The sequence below is a fragment of the Oncorhynchus mykiss genome, chromosome 8 (assembly GCF_013265735.2).
Source record: "Oncorhynchus mykiss isolate Arlee chromosome 8, USDA_OmykA_1.1, whole genome shotgun sequence".
NCBI lineage: Eukaryota > Metazoa > Chordata > Actinopteri > Salmoniformes > Salmonidae > Oncorhynchus > Oncorhynchus mykiss.
This window is the reverse complement of record NC_048572.1, coordinates 79688382-79713743: the sequence shown is the minus strand read 5'-3', so window position 1 is coordinate 79713743 and position 25362 is coordinate 79688382. Positions and strand designations below refer to the sequence as shown.

The 25362-nt window shown below is 43.2% G+C and overlaps 1 protein-coding gene across 3 annotated transcripts; it reads right to left on the bottom strand.

Moving 5' to 3' along the window:
- Positions 1-194: 194 nt before the first annotated feature.
- On the bottom strand, positions 195-24477 carry LOC110530686 (G-protein-signaling modulator 2). Of its 3 annotated transcripts, none has more exons than XM_036986415.1 (13): positions 24271-24477; positions 17213-17575; positions 14281-14502; positions 13936-14071; positions 13685-13824; positions 13330-13453; positions 12795-12910; positions 12222-12486; positions 2984-3196; positions 2611-2790; positions 862-1000; positions 552-751; positions 195-413 (listed from the first exon to the last, which is right to left on the bottom strand). In XM_036986415.1, exons 2-13 carry the CDS (start codon positions 17275-17277, stop codon positions 255-257), a joined length of 1959 nt encoding a protein of 652 aa, XP_036842310.1. In that variant the 5' UTR covers positions 17278-17575; positions 24271-24477; the 3' UTR covers positions 195-254. The 3 variants fall into 3 exon arrangements, with proteins under 3 accessions (XP_036842310.1, XP_036842312.1, XP_036842313.1); XM_036986417.1 differs by lacking the exon at positions 24271-24477 and adding an exon at positions 20651-21101; XM_036986418.1 differs by lacking the exon at positions 17213-17575.
- Positions 24478-25362: the final 885 nt, after the last annotated feature.

Below are 25362 nucleotides of genomic sequence, written 5' to 3'. Positions count from 1 at the left end.
TGAGACTTCTGAATCCCACCATGGGCAGGATTATCAACAACCATTATTGTTGGAAGCAACACAGTCTCTGCTACGGAGAGAAAAGACCATAGACTAACTTTTCAATGTAAAATAGCCCCATTCACTGTTGAGTACAGCATCAATGTCATGGACAAATACAAAACACCCTTCCTCTTCCACACTGTTCACATCCAGAGAGGCCCACTCTCCTGGGTTTTCACCCCGCCATCGGGGGCCCTCTCCTTGGGCAAGGCTCAGTTGGAGCATGGCCGTGCTGCAGAGGGCAGGGTGACCCGCTGCTCGTCCATGCGTTTGGCCTGGGACCTCATGATGAGGCTGAAGAAGTCCTCGTCTGGGACAGTGGGGCCACGTGCCGGGGGAGGGGCGCAGCGCTGGTCATCCAAACGGGAACCCTGAGGGAGGGATAGGAGAAAGTGGAACTTACCTATATGAAAAAGATCCCTTTCGATGTAAAACACAGATGTAACGACAATGTGCCCTGACCTACTAAACACCACCCTAATGAAAAGTGGACTCTATTTAATACACACCTGGCACTTGACGAGCATGTTGAAGAAGTCATCGTCAGGCTCAGAGTTATCTGCATTGGCCATCAGGTGGCTGAGGACAGCCTGGCTTCTGTTCTGGTGGACCCGAAGGACGGGCAAACTACCCCCAGCACCTCCACCGTCCTCTAACCGACAACCAGACCCAGAACCCAGGCCTGTTACAGCCGCTGACTCTGACACAGCTGGAGGAGAGAGGGAGGGAGGGATCAAAGGCACATTTTGCCATGGATTTTGTTGGAAGCGGATATAAACAGTCATACAAGGTCATATAACAGTGTGTGTTTACTCTTACATTTCCTCATGGCTCTGGCTGGAGAGTCAGAGGAGCTCTTGTCCTGTATGGAACAGCGCTGGTCGTCCATCCTGTTGCTCTGGAAACGACTCAGCAGGTCAAAGAAGCCCTCGTCCCCGAGCATGTCTGGACTGGCCCTCTGAGTGAGAATTAAATACTTTATTTTGATCCACAATGAAACGTGGGTGTAAGCATAATAGCCACACTTTAATAAGCTATAATTAGTAGTAGTAGTGGTAGTAGAGTACTAGTAGCATGGTAGAGTAGTGATAGTAGTGTAGTATTGGTGGTAGTAGTAGTAGTAGTAGCGGATCAGTATAGTAGTAGTCAGAATATAGATAGAAGTAGTCAGTAGAGTATCGTCAGTATCAGTAGTAGAGCATAGTAGCAGAAGAGTATCAGTAGGAGAAGAGTATAGTAGTATCAGTAGTAGAAGTGTATCAGTAGTAGAGCATAGTAGAAGAGTATCATAGTATAGTATAGTATCAGTAGAGCATAGTAGTAGAAGAGTATCAGTAGAGCATAGTAGTAGAAGAGTATCAGTAGTAGAGTAGAAGTAGTCAGTAGAGTATAGTAGTAGAAGAGTAGAAGAATATCAGTAGTATAGTAGTAGTAGCGTAGAAGTAATCAGTAGAGTATAGTAGAAGAGTATCAGTAGTAGAGTAGTGAAAGAAAGAGTACGAGTAGTAGAGTATAGTAGTATCAGTAGTAGAGTAGAAGTAGTCAGTAGGGTATAGTAGTAGAGTATCAGTAGTAGAGTAGAAGTAGTCAGAGTATAGTAGTAGAAGAGTATCATAGTATAGTATCAGTAGAGCATAGTAGTAGAAGAGTATCAGTAGTAGAGTAGAAGTAGTCAGTAGAGTATAGTAGTAGAAGAGTAACAATATCAGTAGTATAGTAGTAGAAGAATATCAGAGTATAGTAGAAGAGTATCAGTAGTAGAGTACAGTGAAAGAAAGAGTACGAGTAGTAGAGTATAGTAGTAGAAGAGTATAGTATCAGTAGTAGAGTAGAAGTAGTCAGTAGGGTATAGTAGTAGAGTATCAGTAGTAGAGTATAGTAGTAGAAGAGTATCAGTAGTAGAGTAGAAGTAGTCAGTAGAGTATAGTAGTAGAAGAGTAGTTGTAGAAGAGTATCAGTAGTAGAAGAGTAGTAGTAGAGTACAGCATTAGAAGAGTATGAGTAGTAGAGTATAGTAGTAGAAGTAGTCAGTAGAGTATCAGTAGTAGAGTGAAAGTAGTCAGTAGAGTATAGTAGTAGAAGAGTAGGAGTATAGTAGTAGAAGAGTATCAGTAGTAGAATTAGTCAGAGTATCAGTAGAAGTAGTCAGTAGAGTATCAGTAGAAGAATATCAGTAGTAGAGTATCATTAGTATAGTAGTAGTAGTAGTAGAGTATCAGTAGTAGAAGAATCAGAAGTCAGAGTATCAGTATAAGTAGTCAGTAGAGTATCAGTAGAAGTAGTCAGTAGAGTATCAGTAGTAGAGTATAGTAGTAGAAGAATATCAGTAGAAGTAGTCAGAGTATCAGTAGTAGACGAGTATAGTTGTAGAAGAGTATCAGTAGAAGTAGTCAGTAGAGTATAGTAGTCGAAGAGCATCGTAGTAGAGCATAGTAGCAGAAGAGTATCAGTAGTAGAGTATAGTAGAAGTAGTCGGTAGAGTATCAGTAGTAGTAGTTTCAGAACTAGGAGAATGGTTAACGGCTAAGAGTGTCTTTAGTACTAGATACAGCATGTTTTTCCTCTAACCTTCTGTGGTCCCTGTGCGGGGGTTTGTGAGGTGTTACTGGTGTCCTGCAGGACTTTACTGGAGCCCCCAGCCTTGTGCTTCTTGCCCTGCAGACGGCTGACAAAGAACAGCTTAGAGGAGCTCTTAGCCAGGGTGGGTTTAGACTGCTTGGTCAGGATGTCACTGTTCCACTTCTGAGCCTGGAGAGAGGAGAGACAAACTTTGAGTACACATCACAAACACCTCAAATAGAGAATTGACTTCATACATACAAAACATTTGAAAGATGCAATGTGTAATTTCACTCATTTCAGGCCAATAGTACACCTTGAATTGCCACTAAGCCTAGGGAATAGAAAGTTACAGATTGCACCTTTAAACCCAGTAACTTACGTTGATCTTGTCTGGGGTGAGTTTCATGAGCTCCAGGTTTTCCATGCTGTGCCGTCTGCCATTCCTGGGCCTGGCCCCGTGCAGGTTGTAGTCGATGTCCTTGATGGGGTTCTCAGACAGGGTGGAGTCGTTGGTTCTATAGCTCAGCCCCAGGACCATCTGCAAGTCTGACACGTTCATACGGGCTGTGAGTTCTCCACTCCGGTCCCCAGTCTGAAACACACAGCAAATTAGGATCGACCTTGCTGTAATCAGATACTTTTTTATATGGACAGGGTTTCTACGACCATGAGTTTTAGCTGACCACAAATGTAGGATTCAGTATAAAATTGTGGTCCTACTCACAAGGTGGGTTTCATGATTAGGGCTGTGGCGGTCACACAATTTCATCAGCCGGTGATTGTCAAGCAAATAACTGTCAGTCTCATGGTAACTGACCGTAATTAACAAACACATTTAGCATCTCCTGGCTTCCTACAAGCCACGGATGCAGACCTTTGGAACATCTACATTTAAAAATAAAATAATAATAATAATAATAATAATAATAATAATTAGACTTCACAATCAATCCATTATTTATTTTAGACAGGGCTAAAGAAACGTGAAATTAAGAAAATGTAGTCTGGTTCAGAAGAGCAGACTGAGTTGCCCTTATGTTAGGCCCTGATATGGCTGTGGGCTACACTAGTTCATTCAGCAGACAAGATTTGCTTATAATTCCGTGCCATTATTTTATAGTATGAAGAATACAATTGAACAAAGCTGAATATAATAGAAAGAGGAAGGGAAGCGCTACTAAGGTACACAATAGTAGATGTTGATAGAAGGTGCTCTTTGGTAAAAGGGATAAATTGGTCATCAAAAAGAAAGGAGGACCCAGGAACTCTTCATATAATTGATTAAAATGCCTTTATTAGTATGGCATGTTAGATGGAAACAAAGTTTAAAAACTCTGCCACGTTTCAGCTGCATGGCCTTTGTATTATCATTTCTTTGTACTCCCTCTCTTGAACAGCTTTTTCCAATCAGCCCTGATTTGAAGTGGGAGTGATTACAAAATGAAATTGGACAACACCGAGTAAGCAATACTAAACATATCTACGGTATTTCACTTTTTAATGTGTAATCAAAAAATATGACTGGGCAAAGTACCAGGAAGAGGAAAGCCATCTATTCCATAGTACACTAGAACACAGCAAACACGGACAACAACAGTCCAAAACATAGCTCAGGGCAATAGAGCAAAAATGTCCACTAGGTGTTTTAGGGTGGAATAGATGGCTCTCATATTCAAGGTTGAACTACCTTTCTAGGGATTCTGATACTTCTAGCTTGGAGTTGCATTTTTGATAACATATCTACATTATTTCACTTTTTAATGTGTATAGTATTGCATACTAGGTGTTGTCCAATGAATGCTGTAACCACTCCCTCTTCAAATCAGGGATGATTGGAAAAAGCTGCTTAAGAGGACATTGTATTATCATTTATTTGTACTCTCTGACAAATGCCATGCAGCAATAATTATATGAAGAGTGGCTGCGTCCTTTCTTTTTTTAAATAAAGTATTTTCTCCAAACGATGAGGAAGTGCGCACATGCAGCTAATCTGTGTTGAGCGGTTAACAAAGAAATTGGTACTTAATTTAGAGTTAATGTCAATTTAGTTCTACAAAAGTTGGGGTATACGTTTAGATTTGTAATACATTCTAAGCCTGCACGATGAGACTAGTGATGACTTGAGCTCTGCTTAGTTATTTTGTGCAGGCTGTACACACTTCATCAATGCCTTGAATTTCACGGTGGCATCCCCTTTGTGGCCGTAATGCACCCTAAAAAAATGTGGCCATTGTCCCCTTGGCCCAGAGTGCTGCGTTGTGCCCTTCTCCCTGACACAGAACCCAAACCGGCTGCACGCCATCGTGCATTCATTAATTTTGTCCCCCCACACCAAACACGATCACGACACGCAGGTTAAAATATCAAAACAAACTCTGAACCTATTATATTAATTTGGCGACAGGTCAAAAAGCATTAACATTTTGGCAATTTAGCTAGTTAGCTTGCACTTGCTAGCTAATTTGTCATATTTAGCTAGCTTGCTGTTGCTAGCTAATTTGTCCTGGGATATAAACATTGAGTTGTTATTTTACCGGAAATGCACAAGGTCCTCTACTCCGCCAATTAATTCACACATAAAACGGTCAACCGAATCGTTTCTAGTCATCTCTCTTCCTTCCAAGCCTTTTCTTCTCTTGACTTTATATTGCGATTGGCAACTTTCATAAATTAGGTGCATTACCGACACTGACATCGTCACCCACGTGGGTATAACCAATGAGGAGATGGCACGTGGGTACCCACTTCTATAAACCAATGAGGAGATGGGAGAGGCAGGACTTGCAGTGCGATCTGCGTCAGAAATAGAACTGATTTCAATTTTAGCCCTTGGCAACGCAGACACTCGCTGGCTCAATAATTGAAAAACAGATTTCTAAATGTATTTTGCAACGCTCCTGCACGTGACATGAGCGGTGTGGTCAGCCTGTGAGTGCTGCACGTTACGAAGGACCACTCACTCACATGGATCTTTCTCACAGGCTACAAGTGAAGACAGACATCAGGGACGCAACTGCGCACGTCCTTAACCAATTCCGAGGTGCATATTAAAAGAGTGGAAAAACTGTTCACATTTACTTTAAAATCAGCCAACAAGATATGTATGCCTAACGAACAGCAAAAGCACTATATCAATCTACTATCCCCCTTTATAATCCAAGATGGCGTAGCAGTCAGAAGTCTTTGTCCTGTCTTTGTCCTGTATTTTTATTTGCATATCTTTTTAAAATATTTTACTAAATACTCTCCTGCAACCCGCCTCACACAATGCAGCGTGGATCTATTTTTTTCTAAAGTATTTCTGTTTACTTTGGATCAGGAATCCCTCAACTGAAGCTAGCCAGCTAACTACCTACCAGCTATCAGTCAGGAAACTGACTGATAGCGGTCATCAGCTAACCTTTAGCTCGGCAAGCTCTCGCCAGTTTCATACAACGTGACTCAAACCAGAGCATAACGGACTTATTTTTTTTCCCCCCTCGCCATATCCCCTGATTCCTACCACAAACTCAACATTTTCATCTGGATTTTTACAACTAGCTATCCCAACCCCGCAATCCCGGGTGACTACTCCTGGCCAGCGTCTCCATCCCGGAGCAAGCACCAATTAGCCTGAAGCTAGCCTGGTTAGGGGTCCTGGGCTACCACCCAAGCCCACTCCTGGGCTACAATATCCGGACACTTTCTACTGCCGGTACGGTGCACGGAATCCCGCAGATCCTCTACGACTGGAATACTGACATAATCTGCCCGAAGATTCCAACAGGCCAACATCTGCTGAAGGCCCATTCTGCTAACCGCGGCCTGCTAGCTACCTAGAGCTACTTGGAACCCTACTAATCCACAACTGGTCTATCGACGTCACTTCACAAAGAGGCAAAAACAGACTTACCTCCATCGCGACTTCCTCCAAAGGCCCTTCTGCTAACTTGATAGCCCCAGTAGACTAACTGCTAGCTCGCTTGCCCCGGTCTGCTAACTGCCAGCTTGCTTGCCCGGGTCTGCTAACTGTCTGAATCGCCATGTCCCCAGCCAGCCCAACCACTCAAGGACCCATATGTTCACTTGGCTACGAATGCCTCTCTCTAATATCAATATGCCTTGTCCATTGATATACAGGTTAGTGATTACAGTCTTATTTCCACGTAGAGCCTCTAGCCTTGCTCAATATGCCTTAACCAACCATGTTGTTCTACCTCCTACATATGCAATGACATCACCGGGTTTAAACGTCTCTAGAGACCATATCGATCTCATCATTACTCAATGCCTAGGTTTATACCTCCAATGTACGCACATCCTACCTTACCTTCGTCTGTACACTATACCTTGAATCTATGCTATCGTTCCCAGAAACCTGCTTCTTTAACTCTGAAAACTAGGCGGACAATTCTCCGCTTGTGATGTAGAGGTTAATCCAGGACCTGCAGTGCCTAGCTCATCTCCCACTCCCCAAGTGCTCTCCCACTCCCCAGGCGCTCTCATTTGTTCACTTCTGTAACCGTAAAAGCCTTGGTTTCATGCATGTTAACATTATAAGCCTACTCCCTAAGTTTGTTTTACTCACTGCTTTAGCACACTCTGCCAACCCGGATGTCTTAGCCATGTCTGAATCCTGGCTTAGAAAAACCACCAAAAACCCTGAAATCTCCATCCCTAACTATAGCATTTTCCACCAAGATAGAACTGCCAAAGGGGGCGGTGTTGCAATCTACTGCAAAGACAGAACTCTGCAGGCTGTCTTAATATCTAGCTCTGTACCCAAACAATTCGATCTTGAACTTCTAAAAATGCACCTTTCCAGAAACAAGTCTCACTGTTGCCGCTTGCTATAGACCACCCTCTGCCCCCAGCTGTGCCCTCGACACCATATGTGAACTGATTGCCCCTCCATCTATCTTCTGAGCTCGTGCTACTAGGTGACCTAAACTGGGACATGCTTAACACCCCTGCCATCCTACAATCTAAGCTTGATGCCCTCAATCTCACACAAATGATCAATTGCTCTACCAGGTACAACCCCAAATCCGTAAACACGGGCACCCTCATAGATATCATCCTAACTAACTCCCCCTCCAAATACATCTCTGCTGTTTTCAATCAAGATCACTGCCTCATTGCCTGCATCCGTAATGGGTCTGCGACCAAACGATCACCCCTCATCACTGTCAAACGCTCCCTAAAACACTTCTGCGAGCAGGCCTGTCTAATCGACCTCGCCGGGGTATCCTGGAATGACATTGACCTCATCCCATCAGTAGAGGATGCCTGATTATTCTTTAAAAGTGCCTTCCTCACCATCTTAAATAAGCATGCCCCGTTCAAAAAAAAATGTAGAACTAGGAATAGATATAGTCCTTGGTTCACTCCAGACTCGTCTGCCCTTGACCAGCACAAAAACATCCTGTGGCCTTCTGCATTAGCATCGAATAGCCACCCGTGATATGCAACTTTTCAGGGAAATTAGGAACAAATATACACAGGCAGTAGGAAAGCTAAGGCCAGCTATTTCAAACAGAAATGTGCATCCTGTAGCTCCAACTCAAAAAAGTTCTGGGACACTGTAAAGTCCAAGGAGAATAAGAGCACCTCCTCCCAGCTGCCCACTGCTCTGAGGCTAGGAAACACTTACCACCGATAAACCCACTATAATTGAGAATTTCAATAAGCATCTCTTCGCTGGTCTTGCTTTCCACCTGGCTACCCCTACCCCCAGTCAACTGCCCGGCACCCTCCACAGCAACCCGCCAAAGCCCCCACCATTTCTCCTTCACCCAAATTCATATAGCCAATGTTCTGAAAGAGCTGCAAAATTTGGAACCCTACAAATCAGCCGGGCTAGACAATCTAGACCCTCTCTTTCTAAAATTATCTGCCGAAATTGTTGCAACCCCCATTACTAGCCTGTTCAACCTTTTTCACATCGTCTGAGATTCCCATAGATTGGAAAGCTGCTGCGGTCATCCCCCTCTTCAAAAGGGGTGACACTCTAGACCCAAACTGCTACAGACCTATATCTATCCTACCCTGTCTTTCTAAGGTCTTTGAAAGCCAAGTTAAACAGATTACCGACCATTTCGAATCCCAGCGTACCTTCTCCGCTATGGTTTCAGAGCTGGTCATGGGTTCACCTCAGCCACGCTCAAGGTCCTAAATTACATCATAACCGCCATCGATAAGAGACATTACTGTGCAGGAGTATTCGTCGACCTCGCCAAGACTTTCGACTCTGTCAATCACCACATTCTTATTGGCAGACTCGACAGCCTTGGTTTCTCAAATGATTGCCTCGCCTGGTTTACCAACTACTTCTCTGATCGATTTGACACACTGAACTCTGAGGGCCTGTTGTCCGGACCTCTGGCAGTCTGAGGGTGCCACAGGGTTCAATTCTCGGGCCGACTCTCTTCTCTGTATACATCAATGATGTCGCTCTTGCTGCTGGTGATTCTCTGATCCACCTCTACGCAGACGACACCATTCTGTATACCTCTAGCCCTTCTTTGGACACTTAACTAACCTCCAGATGAGCTTCAATGTAATACAACTCTCCTTCCGTGGCCTCCAACTGCTCTTAAATGCAAGTAAAACTAAATGCATGCTATTCAATCGATCACTGCCCGCACCTGCCTGCCCGTCCAGCATCACTACTCTGGACGGCTCGAACTTAGAATACGTGGACAACTACAAATACCTAGGTGTCTGGTTAGACTGTAAACTCTCCTTCTAGACTGAGATTAAGCATCTCCAATCCAAAATTAAATCTAGAATCGGCTTCCTATTTCGCAACAAAGCCTCCTTCACTCAATGCTGCCAAACATACCCTCGTAAAACTGACCATCCTATCGATCCTCGACTTCGGCGATGTCATCTATAAAATAGCCTCCAACACCCTACTCAACAAATTGGATGCAGTCTATCACAGTGCCATCCGTTTTGTCACCAAAGACCCATACACTACCCACCACTGCGACCTGTACGCTCTCGTTGGTTGGCCGTCGCGTCATACTCGTCACCAACCCACTGGCTACATGTTATCTACAAGTCTCTGCTAGGTAAAGCCCTGCCTTATCTCAGCTCACTGGTCACCATAGCAGCACCCACTTGTAGCACGCGCTTCAGCAGGTATATCTCACTGGTCACCCCGATTGCCAATTCCTCCTTTGGTCGCCTTTCCTTCCAGTTCTCTGCTGCTAATGACTGGAACGAACTGCAAAAATCACTTATTGACTGTTTTGTTTATTCCATGTGTAACTCTGTGTTGTTCTGTGTCAAATTGCTATGCTTTATCTTGGCCAGGTTGCAGTTGCTAATGAGAACTTGTTCTCAACTAGCCTACCTGGCTAAATAAAGGTGATCTGGCCTACCTGGCTAAATAAAGGTGATCTGGCCTACCTGGCTAAATAAAGGTGATCTGGCCTACCTGGCTAAATAAAGGTGATCTGGCCTACCTGGCTAAATAAAGGTGAAATACAAATAAAATAGTACAAAAGTCAACCTATTCTATAATGTGCGAGAAATAAATATTCCAAACAGTTTGCGTCGGTTGTGGGATGCGATAGATCCCAAATTAAATAATAAGCAAAAAAAGAAAAGGTCCTCTCACTCTCAACTGAGCTTATTTTCAGCAAACTTAACATGTGCAAATATTTGTATGAACATAAGATATAACTGAGAAATAAACTGGACAAGTTCCACAAACATGTGACGAACAGAAATTGAAGAATAATGTGTCCCTGAACAAAGGGGGGGGGGGGGGGGGTCAAAATCAAAAGTAACAGTATCTGGTGTGGCCACCAGCAGCATTACATTTTGCAGTGCATCTACTCCTCATGGACTGCACCGGATTTGCCAGTTCTTGCTGTGAGATGTTGCCCCACTCTTCCACCAAGGCACCTACAAGTTCCCGGGCATTTCTGGGGGGAATGGCCCTAGCCCTCACCCTCCGATCCAACAGGTCCTAGATGTGCTCAATGGGATTGAGATCCGGGCTCTTCGATGGCCATGGCAGAACACTGACATTCCTGTCTTGAAGGAAATCACACACAGAACAAGCAATATGGCTGGTGGCATTGTCATGCTGGAGGGTCATGTCAGGATGAGCCTGCAGGAAGGGTACCACATGAGGGAGGAGGATGTCTTCCCTGTAACGCACAGCGTTGAGATTGCCTGCAATGACAACAAGCTCAGTCCGATGATGCTGTGACACCGCCCCAGACCATGACGGACAATCTCCAAATCGATCAGAGTACAGGCTTCTGTGTAACGCTCATTACTTCGACAATAAACGCAAATCCGACCATCACCCCTGGTGAGACACAACCACAACTCATCAATGAAGATCACTTTTTGCCAGTCCTGTCTGATCTAGCGACAGTAGGTTTGTGCAACTGTGATGTAAGGCAGGTCCTCACCAGACAACAGGCCCTCAGTCCAGCCTCTCTCAGCCTATTGCGGACAGTCTGAGCACTGATGGAGGGATTGTGGTTTCCTGGTGTAACTTGGGCAGTTGTTGTGCCATCCTGTACCAGTCCCGCAGGTGTGATGTTCGGATGTACCGATCCTGTGCAGGTGTTGTTACAAGTGGTCTGCCACTGCGAAGACGATCAGCTGTCTGTCCTGTAGCTCTGTCTTAGGCGTCTCACAGTACAGACATTGCAATTTATTGCCCTGGCCACATGTGCAGTTCTCATACCTCCTTGCAGCATGCCTACGGCACGTTCACGCAGATGAGCAGGGACCCTGGGCATCTTTCTTTTAGTGTTTTTCAGAGTCAGTACAAAGGCCTCTTTAGTGTCCTAAGTTTTCATAACCGTGACCTTAATTGCCTACCGTAAGCTGTTAGTGTCTTAATGACCATTCCACAGGTGCATGTTCATTAATTGTTTATGGTTCACTGAACAAGCACAGGAAACAGTGTTTAAACCTTTTACAATTAAGAACTGTGACGTTATTTGGATTTTTACAAATTATCTTTGAAAGGCAGGGTCCTGAAAAAAGGACGTTTCTTTTTTTGCTGAGTTTATATATGTGACATTTTGTTTTGATTTAGAATGGACCATTATCATGCACCCGTCTCAAAACAGGAGCAGTGGGAGAAAATACATGTCATCTATGCACTTAAATAGTTCAGTTTTCATGCCAGCCAGGTTGTAAAGAGAAGGCTCCTGTTGTAAAGAGAAGCAATGTGCTTAATATTAGGAAAGTTGAGAAGTAAATAGTAGGCCTAGCCTATAGAAAGCTGATGGGATCCTCCTCTTTTTAGTGGAGGTCATTACTCTGTTTTCTTGCCAATTGCATAGCCTATAGAAATGTTGCGCAACCTGAGCCCATGGACTCTCATTTAGTGTTTGATTAGATTTTTGAATACATTTGCATTGATGTCAGAGTGATTAGAGGGACAATAGAGTGCTGAGTACCAGGCAGTTAGCGCGTTTGGTAGGCTACTAATGACCATCAGCAGCATCAGAGCTTGGAGAAGCCTAATTACCATGACTAAACGGTCACGTGGAATTTGACTGCCTTCATGACTCGTGACTGCCGGTGTGGTGGTCATACGGTCACCGCAAAAGCCCTACTCATGATACTTAATGATACTTAATGATTATGTAGTTTACCTCTTTGGAGATCTCCAGGTGTTTCTCAGCAAAGTGCATGGCCTGGTCATGGTTCCCCAGGGCTGTGTGAGCGTTCCCTAAACTCCAGCACGCCCGGCCCTCACCGATCCTGTCGTTGAGGTCCTGTGCGATGATGAGGTGTTTGAGGTGGTAGTCTATAGCCCTATCGTAGTCCTGGAGCAATGTGTAGGTGTTTCCCAGACTGTAACAGGCCTGAGCCTCTACAGCCCGGTCCTTCAGCAGTCTGGCCAGCTGCAGAGTCCTCCTGACAACCACAACAGATCACTGGCTCTCATTCATAGTGACACACACCCCAAAAGCTACTCTGTTCCTGAAATTAGGTTTAGTATATGAATGCACACATGCAGACACACACACACACAAACTAATCTGTTTTCTGTCTCTCTTGACATTGTGTGTCCTTTGAGGCATGGCTGCGGCCATCTCTCCTGAAACCCTACTGCGTTCTAACAGTGTTACACCCTCCATCCAGACTGAAAGAAGTGTTGTTTTCTCAAGGGGAGTGAACTTCATTAAGAGAAGATGAATGGCTGGGCTGGGCGTTTGGCTCACTTGTAATGCTCAGCTGCCACTTCAAATTCCCCCAGAAAGATATAGGCGTTCCCCAGGTTGCAGTAGGCCCTTCTCTCTGCCGAGCGGTCGCCAAACTCCTTGGCAATCTGGAGGCGCTGGGAAAGAAATGGACGAACACACAGACACATTACAACACTTTGGTCTCGGTACAGCCAGCGACTCTAGTCTTCCATTGTGTCATATGTTTACCTCCAGTCTTTCTGGATTGAAATGAGCCATACAGGACATAATGAACTGCAGAGCACCATTGAAAACAGAAATATATCTGACAAAAGACTAATGGCTAGACTTAATCAAAACTGCCTTAGTAATGTTTCTGGAGTTCCTTTGTGTACAAACTACTGCTCATCTTCCAGTGAAAAGAGTCTGACTGGTATTTCTACTACAGTACGTAAAACCACTATTCTGTTTGGCCATAGGGTAAAAGTGTGTGTTTTATATGCTACAGCAGTACAGCTTTGATTGAATCCAGCACTTAATGATAGGTTATAAACTTTGATCAGATTGTAATTACCTGTTCATGTGAGGCCACTGCATTCTGGAAGTCTCCTAATAGGTAGTGTGTGTTGCCAAGGTTACCGTATGTTCGGCCCTGGGCGGCACAATCTCCAAGCTCCTTCACTATGGATAAGTTTGCTCTGACAATACAGACAAATAGTTGAAAATAAACATTGTTTAAAATACAGTACTATTCAAAAGTTGACACACCAACTCATTCAAGGGTTTTTCTTTATTTTGACTATTTTCTACATCGTAAAATAGTGATAGCATACCTGTCAATTGAAATGTGTGTATAATATATATGAGAATATGCCCTTTATTTCTACTCTACAGTACTAGACGTAAGGCACATGAACACACTAACTCACTCATAGTATTCCGCTGCTTTCCTAAGTGCAGTCATGACCTCCTCAGGGAACTCTCCAGGCTCCGCTCCGCTCCAACAGATGGTCTTGCCTTTGGCATGATACACGTTCCCAAAGTTATACAGCGCCCTCGCCTGCCCCACCTAACGAAGTGACAGAGGAATAGAGGCAATGTCAATTCCAAAACCGTTTAAAAAAAATAGTAAAACGCTGAATTTAAACACTGGGAAAAAACGCAAATTAATTCATTTCACCTTGTCGTGCAGGTCCACGGCGATGTCTAAGTGCCTCTGACAGCAGACCAAAGCCTCATCAAACCTACCCAACACCTTTAGCGTGTTGCCTAGGTTACCACTGGCTTTCGCCTCTCCCTGCTGGTCCCTGATGGTCCTGAGAATGGGACAGTAAAATGTCATCATGGGAAGGAAAAGCTCATCTACTTTAAATTGCAAAATGCTTACTTCCTAACAGCGGAATTATGTGGCGAGGTCATGCTGATAAGAGTGAACAATGACCTGGTCCTACTCCGAGAAGCTTTATTAATACGGCCCTGGTGATAGGGCGTATTCTTTCCTGCCTGGTGATAGGGGTGTTCCTACCTGGTCAAGGTGAGGTCATGATGGTGGAACTCCAAGGCCTTGCCGTAATCATGCAGGTGGAAGTAGGCGTTGCCCAGCTGGCTATAGATGGCACTCAGCACCTGCAGGTCCTCAGTTCCAACCTGGATGGCCGCCTCGAAGAAGGACACCCCTGCGCTGTAGTCGTCCACCTTACAGAGCCGCTCCCCCTCCAGGGCCAGCTCCAGACAAGACGCCTCCATCCTACAGGGGGCAGCAGAAACGGTTTAGGTAGAAGATAGGGTTAGAGGTCCACGGAGCTGGTGGAGTTCAGTAGGCACAGACGGGAGAAAATATCGTCTGGTCCAAAACCCAAGTTTATTGAGCCCAAACGTCCCAAAGTGGCCACAGTTCAAATGAACCAGAAACCAAAGCCCCCCCGTTAGCCTAAGTGTTCAAGTTCTAGAAGCAGAAAAAAACATATGACTAGCATCCCTCTCACTCTCCGTCAGACTGGAGTTTGTTTGGCTACTTCCTCCTTAGTCCGGAGGACAATAGCCTTGGTTTATCAGGGTTTGTCTGTTATGGTTAGGGCTGACTTCCTCTCTACGTGGTCCCTATAGTACAATATGCAGCAATCTGGCAGACAGCTCCACTGAGGACTGGGCTATTCAGTGGGCTCAATGTTTACAGAACATTCAGACAGAAGTGTATTGTCTACAGGCATGGTTCTCTCCTGTGTAGAATAGGGATTGAGCAAGACATTGGATCTGCAACGCTCATGGTGCTGTAACATTCTGGGTGTTTCGGTCACTTTAACCCCAGACAGGGTCAGAGAGGAGCATCCACAGAGGCAGGTGGATTAACAGATTAGGAGCAGATTAGTGATATTCATGCAGCCTGGCTTCAAATTGTTACACAGTCTCTTTACCATCTTGTGTGTTCTACTGCAAAAGCGCCCATCACTTTGTTAGAAGAGACGAACTGTATTCATGCATGTTTTTTTACTTCCAGTTTTCCCTCTTGTATCAGGTGCTCCCCACCCACCCAGTGTTCCTTTTAGAAAGCTCTCACAGAATACTGACTGACATTACACCTGACCTACTAAACACATTTTATGCATTATGAAACGTTCTAAAGGGTTATAACATTGATACTGAAGGGAAAACATCTGTAGTTGTGTTTTTGTTTACTGTATTTAAATCAAATGTGTTTTACTGTTTACAGACTGAACAATGTTACAATGTGTCAGTCCTGCAGATAAAATAACAAATGATTGTACTGTACAGTGACAGATACTGGATTTAACTTAATTGGGTTATTTGAACCACACACTACAACCATACCTGGGTTTCTTTCTCCTACAACAGCACATGGTACATCCGAGTGGCATCTAACGAGGCTTCCACTGGGTTTAAAGATGATTCCTGTGCAACAGTCGAGAGCTAAACACATTCCGGACCAGGGCTGAGGTAGCCTACGCTCTTCAATATCTCACTGAGATTATTTTACCAAAACATTGAGAAGATCTCCTTCCATTCCCACAAGTCACCAACGACCATGTTGTTTGCAGACCACACACTATGGTTGCAATAAAGTAGGCTAACCCCAAGGACAAAAGGGGAAAATATACTGTCAGCGTTACTACATGAGGTAATCTACTTGTCTCTCTCTGGCCTTGTCACCTGGCTGGATTTACTACAGTGGGTCCTACAGTGATTATACAGGCCCTGTGTACAAAGCTGCTCGGCAGCATCAGAGAGCTTTGTTAAAGGTCTCTGTCTGAGATTCAGCTGGCTAGGAGGTAAAACTGGGAAAAAAAATGGATGTAGCGATAAAAATCCATATAGCGATCATTTGCTTGAATTGATGCGATAACCATAAATAGAACGATACGTTTATAACAAATATTTCCTTTAAAACTACTACTTCTGGTTTTATGGTTGTAGCCATCAATTGTCCCATTAACAATCACCCATGTTAGCAACCTTATTTCATTTCACACTTCTCTAGTATAGGCTACTTATTATAATGAACAATATCAGCAAAATGCCTGCGATAAGTGCTCAGTACGGTCGTTATCGATCATTTTCAGATTATCGTGCCAGCTCTACTAGGAGGTTTAAGTTATTCAATTAAAACGTACAGGGTTTGACTAGGAGTTAGGCCTACCTTCAACACGAACATTGAAGCGTTTGAGAACATATGCCATAACTGTCACCTCCGCGTTAATGCTCAAATGCATTCTAAATGGTTGCCCAGGAAAATGCCTATAAATCCTAAGCGGAGATGAACATGGTTGAACATACAACCATGGTGCCTTCTACCACTCCTTTCTCCTTTCAAAAGAAGTTGAATCATCTCATTTGGAAATTTGAAATACAAAGCAAATAATAATCAATGTTTCAGAGGCTTGTTAAATATTGATTGAGAAGCCTGGAGCAGTTTTTGCTGTTTTTTCCCCCCCAGGTCACACCTGCCAGTGCTCTTTACTTTGGGCCAGGTGCTGGGCGACACCTATGAAAGTCAGTGACCTGCCAGCCTGCCATAAACATGGGAACAGGAACCACTCAACTAGTTAGTCTACAGTCCAACCATCCCTCAACTCTCAACTCCACTTACATGGAACTTCCTCTCACAACTCCACTTAAAATGGAAGAAGAGGGAAATGTAGCCTACCAATTGACACCTGAAAGCTCAGGAAAATCTGATCTCATCCCATGCAACAGACTTTTGAGACATCAGGATGAAATCTAGACTACATGGTCTACTGTGTCAAATCCTACAATGATCATTGCTGTTAAAAAATAAAATAAACATTTAAAAGGAACAATTTAACTCTTCACTACTATGAAGGGGAGTTTAAAGCACCCAATCTAGGCCATACATGAAACAAAATATGTTGACCAACGATTGAGACAATGACAGTATAATGCTGGGGGGGGGGGGGGGGTATGAGGAGGGTATTGCCTACCTGTATCGGACACGAGAGGACTGGTCCTCATCTTGAATGCTAACCAGAGAGCCAACGGAATCCATTTAAGAGCATAAGTGGGACGATCCCAGTTAATCCGAAAAATTGTGATAATGAAAAAAACATCTGATGGACCTAGGAGAAGTGGTCGGAACCTTCACAAGAGTTGTTGGAAAATCCTAATATTTCCATTTTTGGTAAGGTTGTTTGTCCTTCAAATGTTAGTCTGTCTAGAGACATTACCACAGCCCCAGACAGAGATCCTCAGACAGAGTTCCCCGTCAGTCCAGGAGGCTGCATTTCTCCTACTGTTTGAGCTTGGCTTGCCTTGTCAGTGCCACCACAGCTCTCCTCAGCAGTCTTCTGTGAAGAGAACACAAGATGCTGTGTGTGAAGCTTCATTCTGGCCACGCGACAACATGGCAACACCCACTAAAGAGCGTGCACACGCAGGGCAGGACAGGAGTGGATATGTTCACCCCTCACCACACGCAAGCTGTCAATCAATAACTCAATCATCAGTGCTCAGGTCTACCTAAGTGGGAGGATACAGCTAGCCTAGGCAAGCAGACAAACAGGAGAGGATTTTTCCCAATCACCACAGATACATGTAATATACTGTATGCAAATTATTGGTAGGCAAAAGAGAACATGTATCCACCACAGAAATTATAATTGCAAATTGATTAAACTTGTATTACTTAGCAAGAAGTAGGTAAAGTAGCCTGGCTGACGAAAGAAGTTTGAAAAAAGACCTGCACAGTTACGACTGTGTGGAAAATCCATTGTTAGTACAGTGATAAGAAAGCCCAGTAGTCGTAGATAAGGAACGCCACCAGTGCAAGACCAAACGCTGCCTCCTTCCCACATGATAAAGTAGGCCGCTTCTTTCCAGATGCACGTTTTAGTAGTGAGGCCTAATTAACAGGTTATTCCTGAAACCCAATTAGACTATCAGCTCAGTGTCAAGAGCACAATTAATACAAATATAAAAAACAGGAAGCGGTATTCAAATGTATGCAGCAGGTGCATATTGATATTCATTGGTGGATAATAGAAAGAGGCATATTCTGACAGTAGGTAGTATCGCAACAGCCTGGAACTAAATGACATTCACAAAGATTATTCAAAGACTTGTTGTTGTGAATCATCACTTTTCTAATCCAGGAGTAATCTACTTTCAACCTGGGGATGGTTCGCCACAGACCTCTTTGTCGAGCTGCTTGTTACGTTGTGAACACAGCATGATACCATACCCTTTGTTGGTATAATTGATCTCTTTCAGGCAGAGAGTACATACACCTGGCATAGCCCTTTTTATCCACTATATTGAAAGTGAGAAAGAGGGAAAGTGTGTGGTGTTCCTTTCACCTCTAGTGGCTTCCAGCTTAACCCTTGTATATAGTCTTAACAGTCGGTATACTCCTTGTCCTAAGGGTAAAATAATGACCCACCTTCACTAAACCCCTAAAATAAAGCAGCTTAATTTTAAACCCAAAATCTATTTTGCATTTAGAAACAGCCTGTCATTCATCAAACTTTGAATATCTTGGTTTTCCCTCTTCACAATGCAGAAAGACTGCATGTAATCAGTGGACACTAGTTATTACAACACACCTGTCAATTGTTTTCCTTACTAAAGTAGAGGATTATTATTTCTAAAAGGTACTGCATAGGTGTAAAAAAAAAAATATGTTTTGCAAGATATAGCACTTGTATTGCCTAAGAAAGTAGCAGAAATGTGCAGAGTAGTTTTGAATGCATTTTATTGAAGGGAAACAACCGTTTTTTTGGCAACATAGTGATATATTCTTAGACTGTACAATGAAGAATTCAACTACAAAATACTAGTCTTCTCCCATTTTTTAACCATAGCCCCCACCCACAAGGTGTATAAACAAATAAGAAACTAAACCAAAATGTGAAATACATAAATCAATCAACTCTAATTAGTATGCAAGTGTGTGTGCATGGACTTGGCAGATGTATTTCTCACATGTGCAGCACATAGTATTGTTTTACAGTCCTTCTTTGGGGGGGGGGGGGGGGGGGGGGCAGAATTGGCATCTCCTCCTCTCGTCTGCCCCAGCTGCAGCCTCAGATGGCTCAGGGCAAGATTCTGCCCCCTGAACAGCTTTCACAAGCGCTGCAAAGGCTGCTGTGCAGGGGAGGCGCTCCCTTCTTTGAATGTGTGGGGTTACAAGTGCCTTTCCCAGCTGCTCCAGGAACACCCTCCTCTTGTTCCGCTTATCGGGCATCCAGGTAGGGTTGATCTTATACAATGCCTTCATGATATGGAACAAGGACACTTCAATTATGTTATGGAAGATGACCAGGGGCCAGTCATCATGCAGCTAGCTGTACGTTCCAATCACCTTGTCCAGGTTTACCACACCTCCTTTGTTGTGGTTGTAGTCCAGGATGATGGCTGGCTTCCTGTCCTCACGATCACTGATCTCAGCCGTTTTGTGCAGTGTGCTCAGGAGGACAACATTCTTGTTCCTCTTTGGGAGGTAAGAAACTAGAGTGGTGGTGGGGGTGAAGGCAAACTTTGATGAGAAGGCCTCCCCCTTGTTGCGAGGAGTGCAGGGGGGAGCTCAGGCTTGTTCTTTCTAACTGTGCCAACCATGACACATGGTTCAGTTGCTGCTGCTGGAGTTAAATCAATTTCTCATTATAACTGCCGGGTCAAAAATGTATTTGTACGCTGGTGGTGTACAGCTTTCATGGAAATATGAAAAAGGCGATGTTTCACTTTTTCTAAATGCTGAGGTCACTCTAGGAAGTCATTCAATTTCAAGTTGGAAAAATATAATTTAGGCGGTTCTCTGCTGTTAAACATTGTGACGGGTCATTTTTTACCCATAAGACAAGAAGGGTTAAGCCAGCTGCAGCTACACTTGAGCCCTGAATCCACTTGTTTAACAAGCAACGCCACGTTTTGAAAATTAACCACATTCTGTTGAGGGAAAACCTTACTTCATAGATACTCTAGTTAGTTTGTTAACATTTCACTCAGATTGCCAGGATCCAGTAAGCAACTAACGCGTTATAACTTGAGGAACGGCAAGGAGTCGTATACCAGTTAATACTATAGCGAATGGTTAGGTTACTAACGTTACCTCATCTGATGTTGTAACGTTAGCTAGCTAACATTAGCTGTCTGACCTTATTAGCCAGCTAATTTTCACACCATAAACTCAATTATTTGATCAGTTAAGTTGGATATTGTTGCACAACATTTCTCTGGCTAGCTAATAGAGAATTCGACACCCAACTACTGTAGCAAGATACTTAACTATGCTAACAACACTTGTTCCACCACACTTTCTCCCTTACCTCAAACTTTCCAAATGCCAGTTGTTTTTCGGTTAAAGCTCATGAAGTACACTTCATCAACTTCTCACCCCCATCGCCGTGGTCAGGCTTCTCACCTACCTTTTCGTTTTTGTCCAGGGGATGCGCTGCTGTAGCTGGTAAACTTCCATTCCCCTCTCCGCTCTTTCAACGGGTGCGGATGCTGAAACTAGCACATTGGTGTCTCTTCTCTCTTCAGGCGCGTGTTGCATTCTGTCATGTGACCGATTGACTGAGCCTTGGATACAGCCAGTATTGCTCCAAACACACATCACTTGTTCGCATACAGCCAGTAGTGATCCAAAGTCCCCACCCCCCCCTCACTTTTCTCATTGGATCTACACGAATCACACAGGTCACCCATTTTGGATTCAAAATGGCGAATTTCGAAAGTAGACTAGTTTCATTAGAGGTCGACCGGTTAATTAGGGCCGATATCAAGTTTAATAACAATCTGTATTTTTGGACACCGATTACATTGCAGTCCACGAGGAGACTGTGTGGCAGGCTGAACACCTGTTACGTGAGTGCAGCAAGGAGCCAAGGTAAGTTCCTAGCTAGCATTAAACTTATCTTATAAAAAACAATCTTAACATAATCACTAGTTAACTACACATGGTTGATGATATTACTAGTTTAACTAGCTTGTCCTGCGTTGCATATAATCAATGCGGTGCCTATTAATTTATCAAATTACAGCCTACTTCGCCAAACAGGTGATGATTTATCAAAAGCGCATTCGCGCCAGGGTATATGCAGCAGTTTGGGCCACCTGGCTCGTTACAAACTGTGTGAAGACCATTTCTTCCTAACAAAGACCATAATTAATTTGCCAGAATTTTACATAATTATGACATAACATTGAAGGTTGTGCAATGTAACAGCATTATTTAGACTTAGGGGTTGCCATCCGTTCGATAAAATATGGAACGGTTCTGTATTTCAGTGAAAGAATAAACATTTCGTTTTCGAAATGATCGTTTCCAGGATTTGACCATATAAATAGACAAAGGCTCGTATTTGTGTGTTTATTATATTATAATTAAGTCTATGATTTGATATTTGATAGAGCTGTCTGACTGAGCGGTGGTAGGCAGCAGCAGGCTCGTAAGCATTCATTCAAACAGTACTTTACTGAGTTTGCTTGAAGCACAGTGCTGTTTATGACTTGAAGCCTATCGACTCCCGAGATTAGACTGGCAATACTACAGTGCCTATAAGAACATCCAATAGTCAAAGGTATATGAAATACAAATGGTATAGGGAGAAATAGTCCTACAATAACTACAACCTAAAACTTCTTAACTGGGAATATTGAAGACTCATGTTAAAAGGAACCACCAGCTTTCCTTTGTTCTCATGTTCTGAGCAAGGAACTTAAACGTTAGCTTTTTTACATGGCACATATTGCACTTTTACTTTCTTCTCCAACACTTTGTTTTTGCATTATTTAAACCAAATTGAACATGTTTCATTATTTATTTGAGGCTAAATTGATTTGATTGATGTATTATATTACGTTAAAATAAGTGTTCATTCAGTACTGTTGTAATTGTCATTATTACAAATAAATAAAGAAAGAAATTGTCCGATTAATCGGTATTGGCTTTTTTTGGTCCTCCAATAATCGATATCGACGTTGAAAAATCATAATCGGTCGACCTCTAGAGGAAACCGGTACAAAAGTTTATATATCCACGGTAAAACAAGTCCTATATCGACATAACCTGAAAGGCCGCTCAGCAAGGAAGAAGCCACTGCTCCAAAACCTCCATAAAAAAGACAGACTATGGTTTGCAACTGCCCACGGGGACAAAGATTGTACTTATTGTCCTCTGGTCTGATGAAACAAAAATATAACTATTTGGCCATGACTACCGCTATGTTTGGAGGAAAAAGGGGGAGGCTTGCAAGCCAAAGAACACCATCCCAACCGTGAAGCACAGGGGTGGCAGCATCATGTTGTGGGTGTGCTTTGCTGCAGGAGAGACTGGAGCACTTCACAAAATAGATGGCTTCATGAGGAGGTAAAATGATGTGGATATATTGAAGCAACATCTCAAGACATCAGTCAGGAAGCTTGGTTACAAATGAGTCTTCCAAATGGACAATGACCCAAGCATATTTCCAAAGTTGTGGCAAAATGGCTTAAGGACAACAAAGTCAAGGTATTGGAGTAGCCATCACAAAGCCCTGACCTCAATCCTATAGAATATTTGTGGGCAGAACTGAAAAAAACATGTGCGTGCAAGGAGGCCTAGAGACCGGACTCAGTTACACCAGCTCTGTCAGGAGGAATGGGCCACAATTCACCCAACTTATTGTGGGAAGCTTGTGGAAGGCTACTCGGAACGTTTGACCCAAGTTAAACAATTTAAAGGCAATGCTACCAAATACTAATTGAGTGTATGCAAACTTCTGACCCACTGGGAATGTGATGAAAGAAATAAAAGCTGAAATCATTCTCTACTATTATTCTGACATTTCACATTCTTAAAATAAAGTGGTGATCCTAACTAACCTAAGACAGGGAATTTTTACTAGAATTAAATGTCAGGAATTGTGAAAAACTGAGTTATATGTATTTGGCCAAGGTGTATGTAAACTGCCGTCTTCAACTGTATGTGTCTGAGCCGGTGACAAAGCTGTGCGACTATGACGTAGTAGTTAATAGGACAAGTGATGTACGACTACAGTGCAGCTGTGGCAACAAAAGAATAGAATAGCTTGACAGGAGGCTGGCTCCCACATCACACACAGAACTGTTATCATGAGCGGCAGGGTAGCCTAGTGGTTAGAGAGTTGGACTAGGAACCGGAAGGTTGCAAGTTCAAACCCCTGAGCTGACAAGGTACTAATCTGTCGTGCTGCCCCTGAACAGGCAGTTAACCCACTGTTCCTAGGCCGTCATTGAAAATAAGAATTTGTTCTTACTTGCCTGGTAAAATGAGCCATCTTTAATGTACTCACAGGGTGGTCTACTCACTCTGTTTCCACAGCCTCTCATTAATCAAGCAAACCCGGAAACCCCAAAGCATGCATGAGAGCAGTAATGCAGCCAGCAAATCACCATCAAAACAGAGGGCACAGATCTAGAAAGAGGAACCCCTCACCTGAAATGATTCAGTGTGGGGATTGGCTAGCTAGCGGGGACTCTGAGAAGCCCGGAAAAAAATGAATAGTTGAATGTCCTTCTAGTGTTTTCTTTCACATTTTGTTGCCTAGTTCCCTTATTCATTTCCCATAAGTCCCATAAGTCCCATAAGTCCCATCATTTCCCATGATTTCCCAGAAAAATACACTGGAACTTGTGTAGGAAAAAAAGACAATTTAACACAGCAATTTTACAGTAGCAAGCTAAGTTAGTAAACAACTGTAGATATTGTGCACACACGAGACATAGCTATAGGCCAAAAACATACTGTATTTGATTAGCAAATTATATTTATTTTGACGAATATAGCTAAGGCGTTCCCCAAATAGTGAACTGAGAGATTTGATCAGCAAATCAACTGAGAAAAATAACTAAGTAGCCAACAAGCCAGTTCTAACAAACGTGCAAGCTACAACCACAACCATATAGCTATTAATTTAGCTTATAGCTAGAGGGCTACGCTATGGGTACACAACCAGAGAACCTTTGCAACCTGTAACCGTAGCTAACATTAGCTCAACTGGCTAACGTTAGCTAGTCCACTTACGTTAGGCGGTCCAGTTCGAACAATGCGTTTTACTCCCCGTTTCGATACTTCGACTCGGACGGTAAATACAATTTCACTTTTATTCTACAACTTTATAATTAAACTTTATATTTATTGCCATATGTGCTTATAAATTCGCCAATTCGCTAACATAACTAGCAATAAACTTTTGTGAAACTTCGATAAGTCGACTCTGTTTTGTTAGTCCAGTAGCCAATCAGCGGAGCAGGTTCAAAGATAGCCACGCCCATTATACCCGTCTGTGGACCAATGACGTTTCAATAATGAATTTTAACTGTAGGATGAGAGAGTAAATCACGTTATCCTCATGCAGTTTCAAGGTGTCAAGTGTGTCAGCAAAATATGCAATAATCAGAAGACTAAAACAAGGTCATTCTCGACTATAATGGCATTTACTAATGCAAACATCTCACTTTGGGGGGTTGAAAACTAGTAAGTAAACGGACTGCCTGAAAAGTAGGAGCCTGTATAGTTGCACTGCCACTGTTGCAGAACGTTAGGCAGTAGCTAGCTGTTAATAAAATGTAGATAGCTGCTAGCAAACTGACAGGCTAAGTTAGTATTGTTTGCATAAATTGAGAAGTTGGCCAAAACACACAAGTGCTTTCAAAAGCTCGGCGTTTGTCAGCAGCAGGGAAGGAAGAGAGTGAAGTGAGCTCGCTGCTCCCCCATACTTTTTTCGGGAGTTTACTGAAGCGATCAAACTCCTCCTCTCGCACGTCAAGTTCAGACGTGATACAATGTACATTATTGATGAAGCCACATACATTCGACTGCCTTAGATCTTGAAACAATGTGACAGACGTAACTGGTGGGTTATGTCAGAACTTGAAGATCCCATAAGAAACAATGCTGTGTAGCATATAACACATTATAAATAGATGAGATTGGGGCCAGGTCAGGTGAGTTTCATTGGGTTCAACAGGTATACGCTGATAACTTGCCAGCACGTCTTGTGGTTGATTGTTTTGAGAGGTTTCACAGACTTCTCAGCAGGATAGAGATGTTTTATTTTATATAACCTTTATTTTATAAGTTTAGTTGTCCTAATAGAATTGCACTTATACCGAC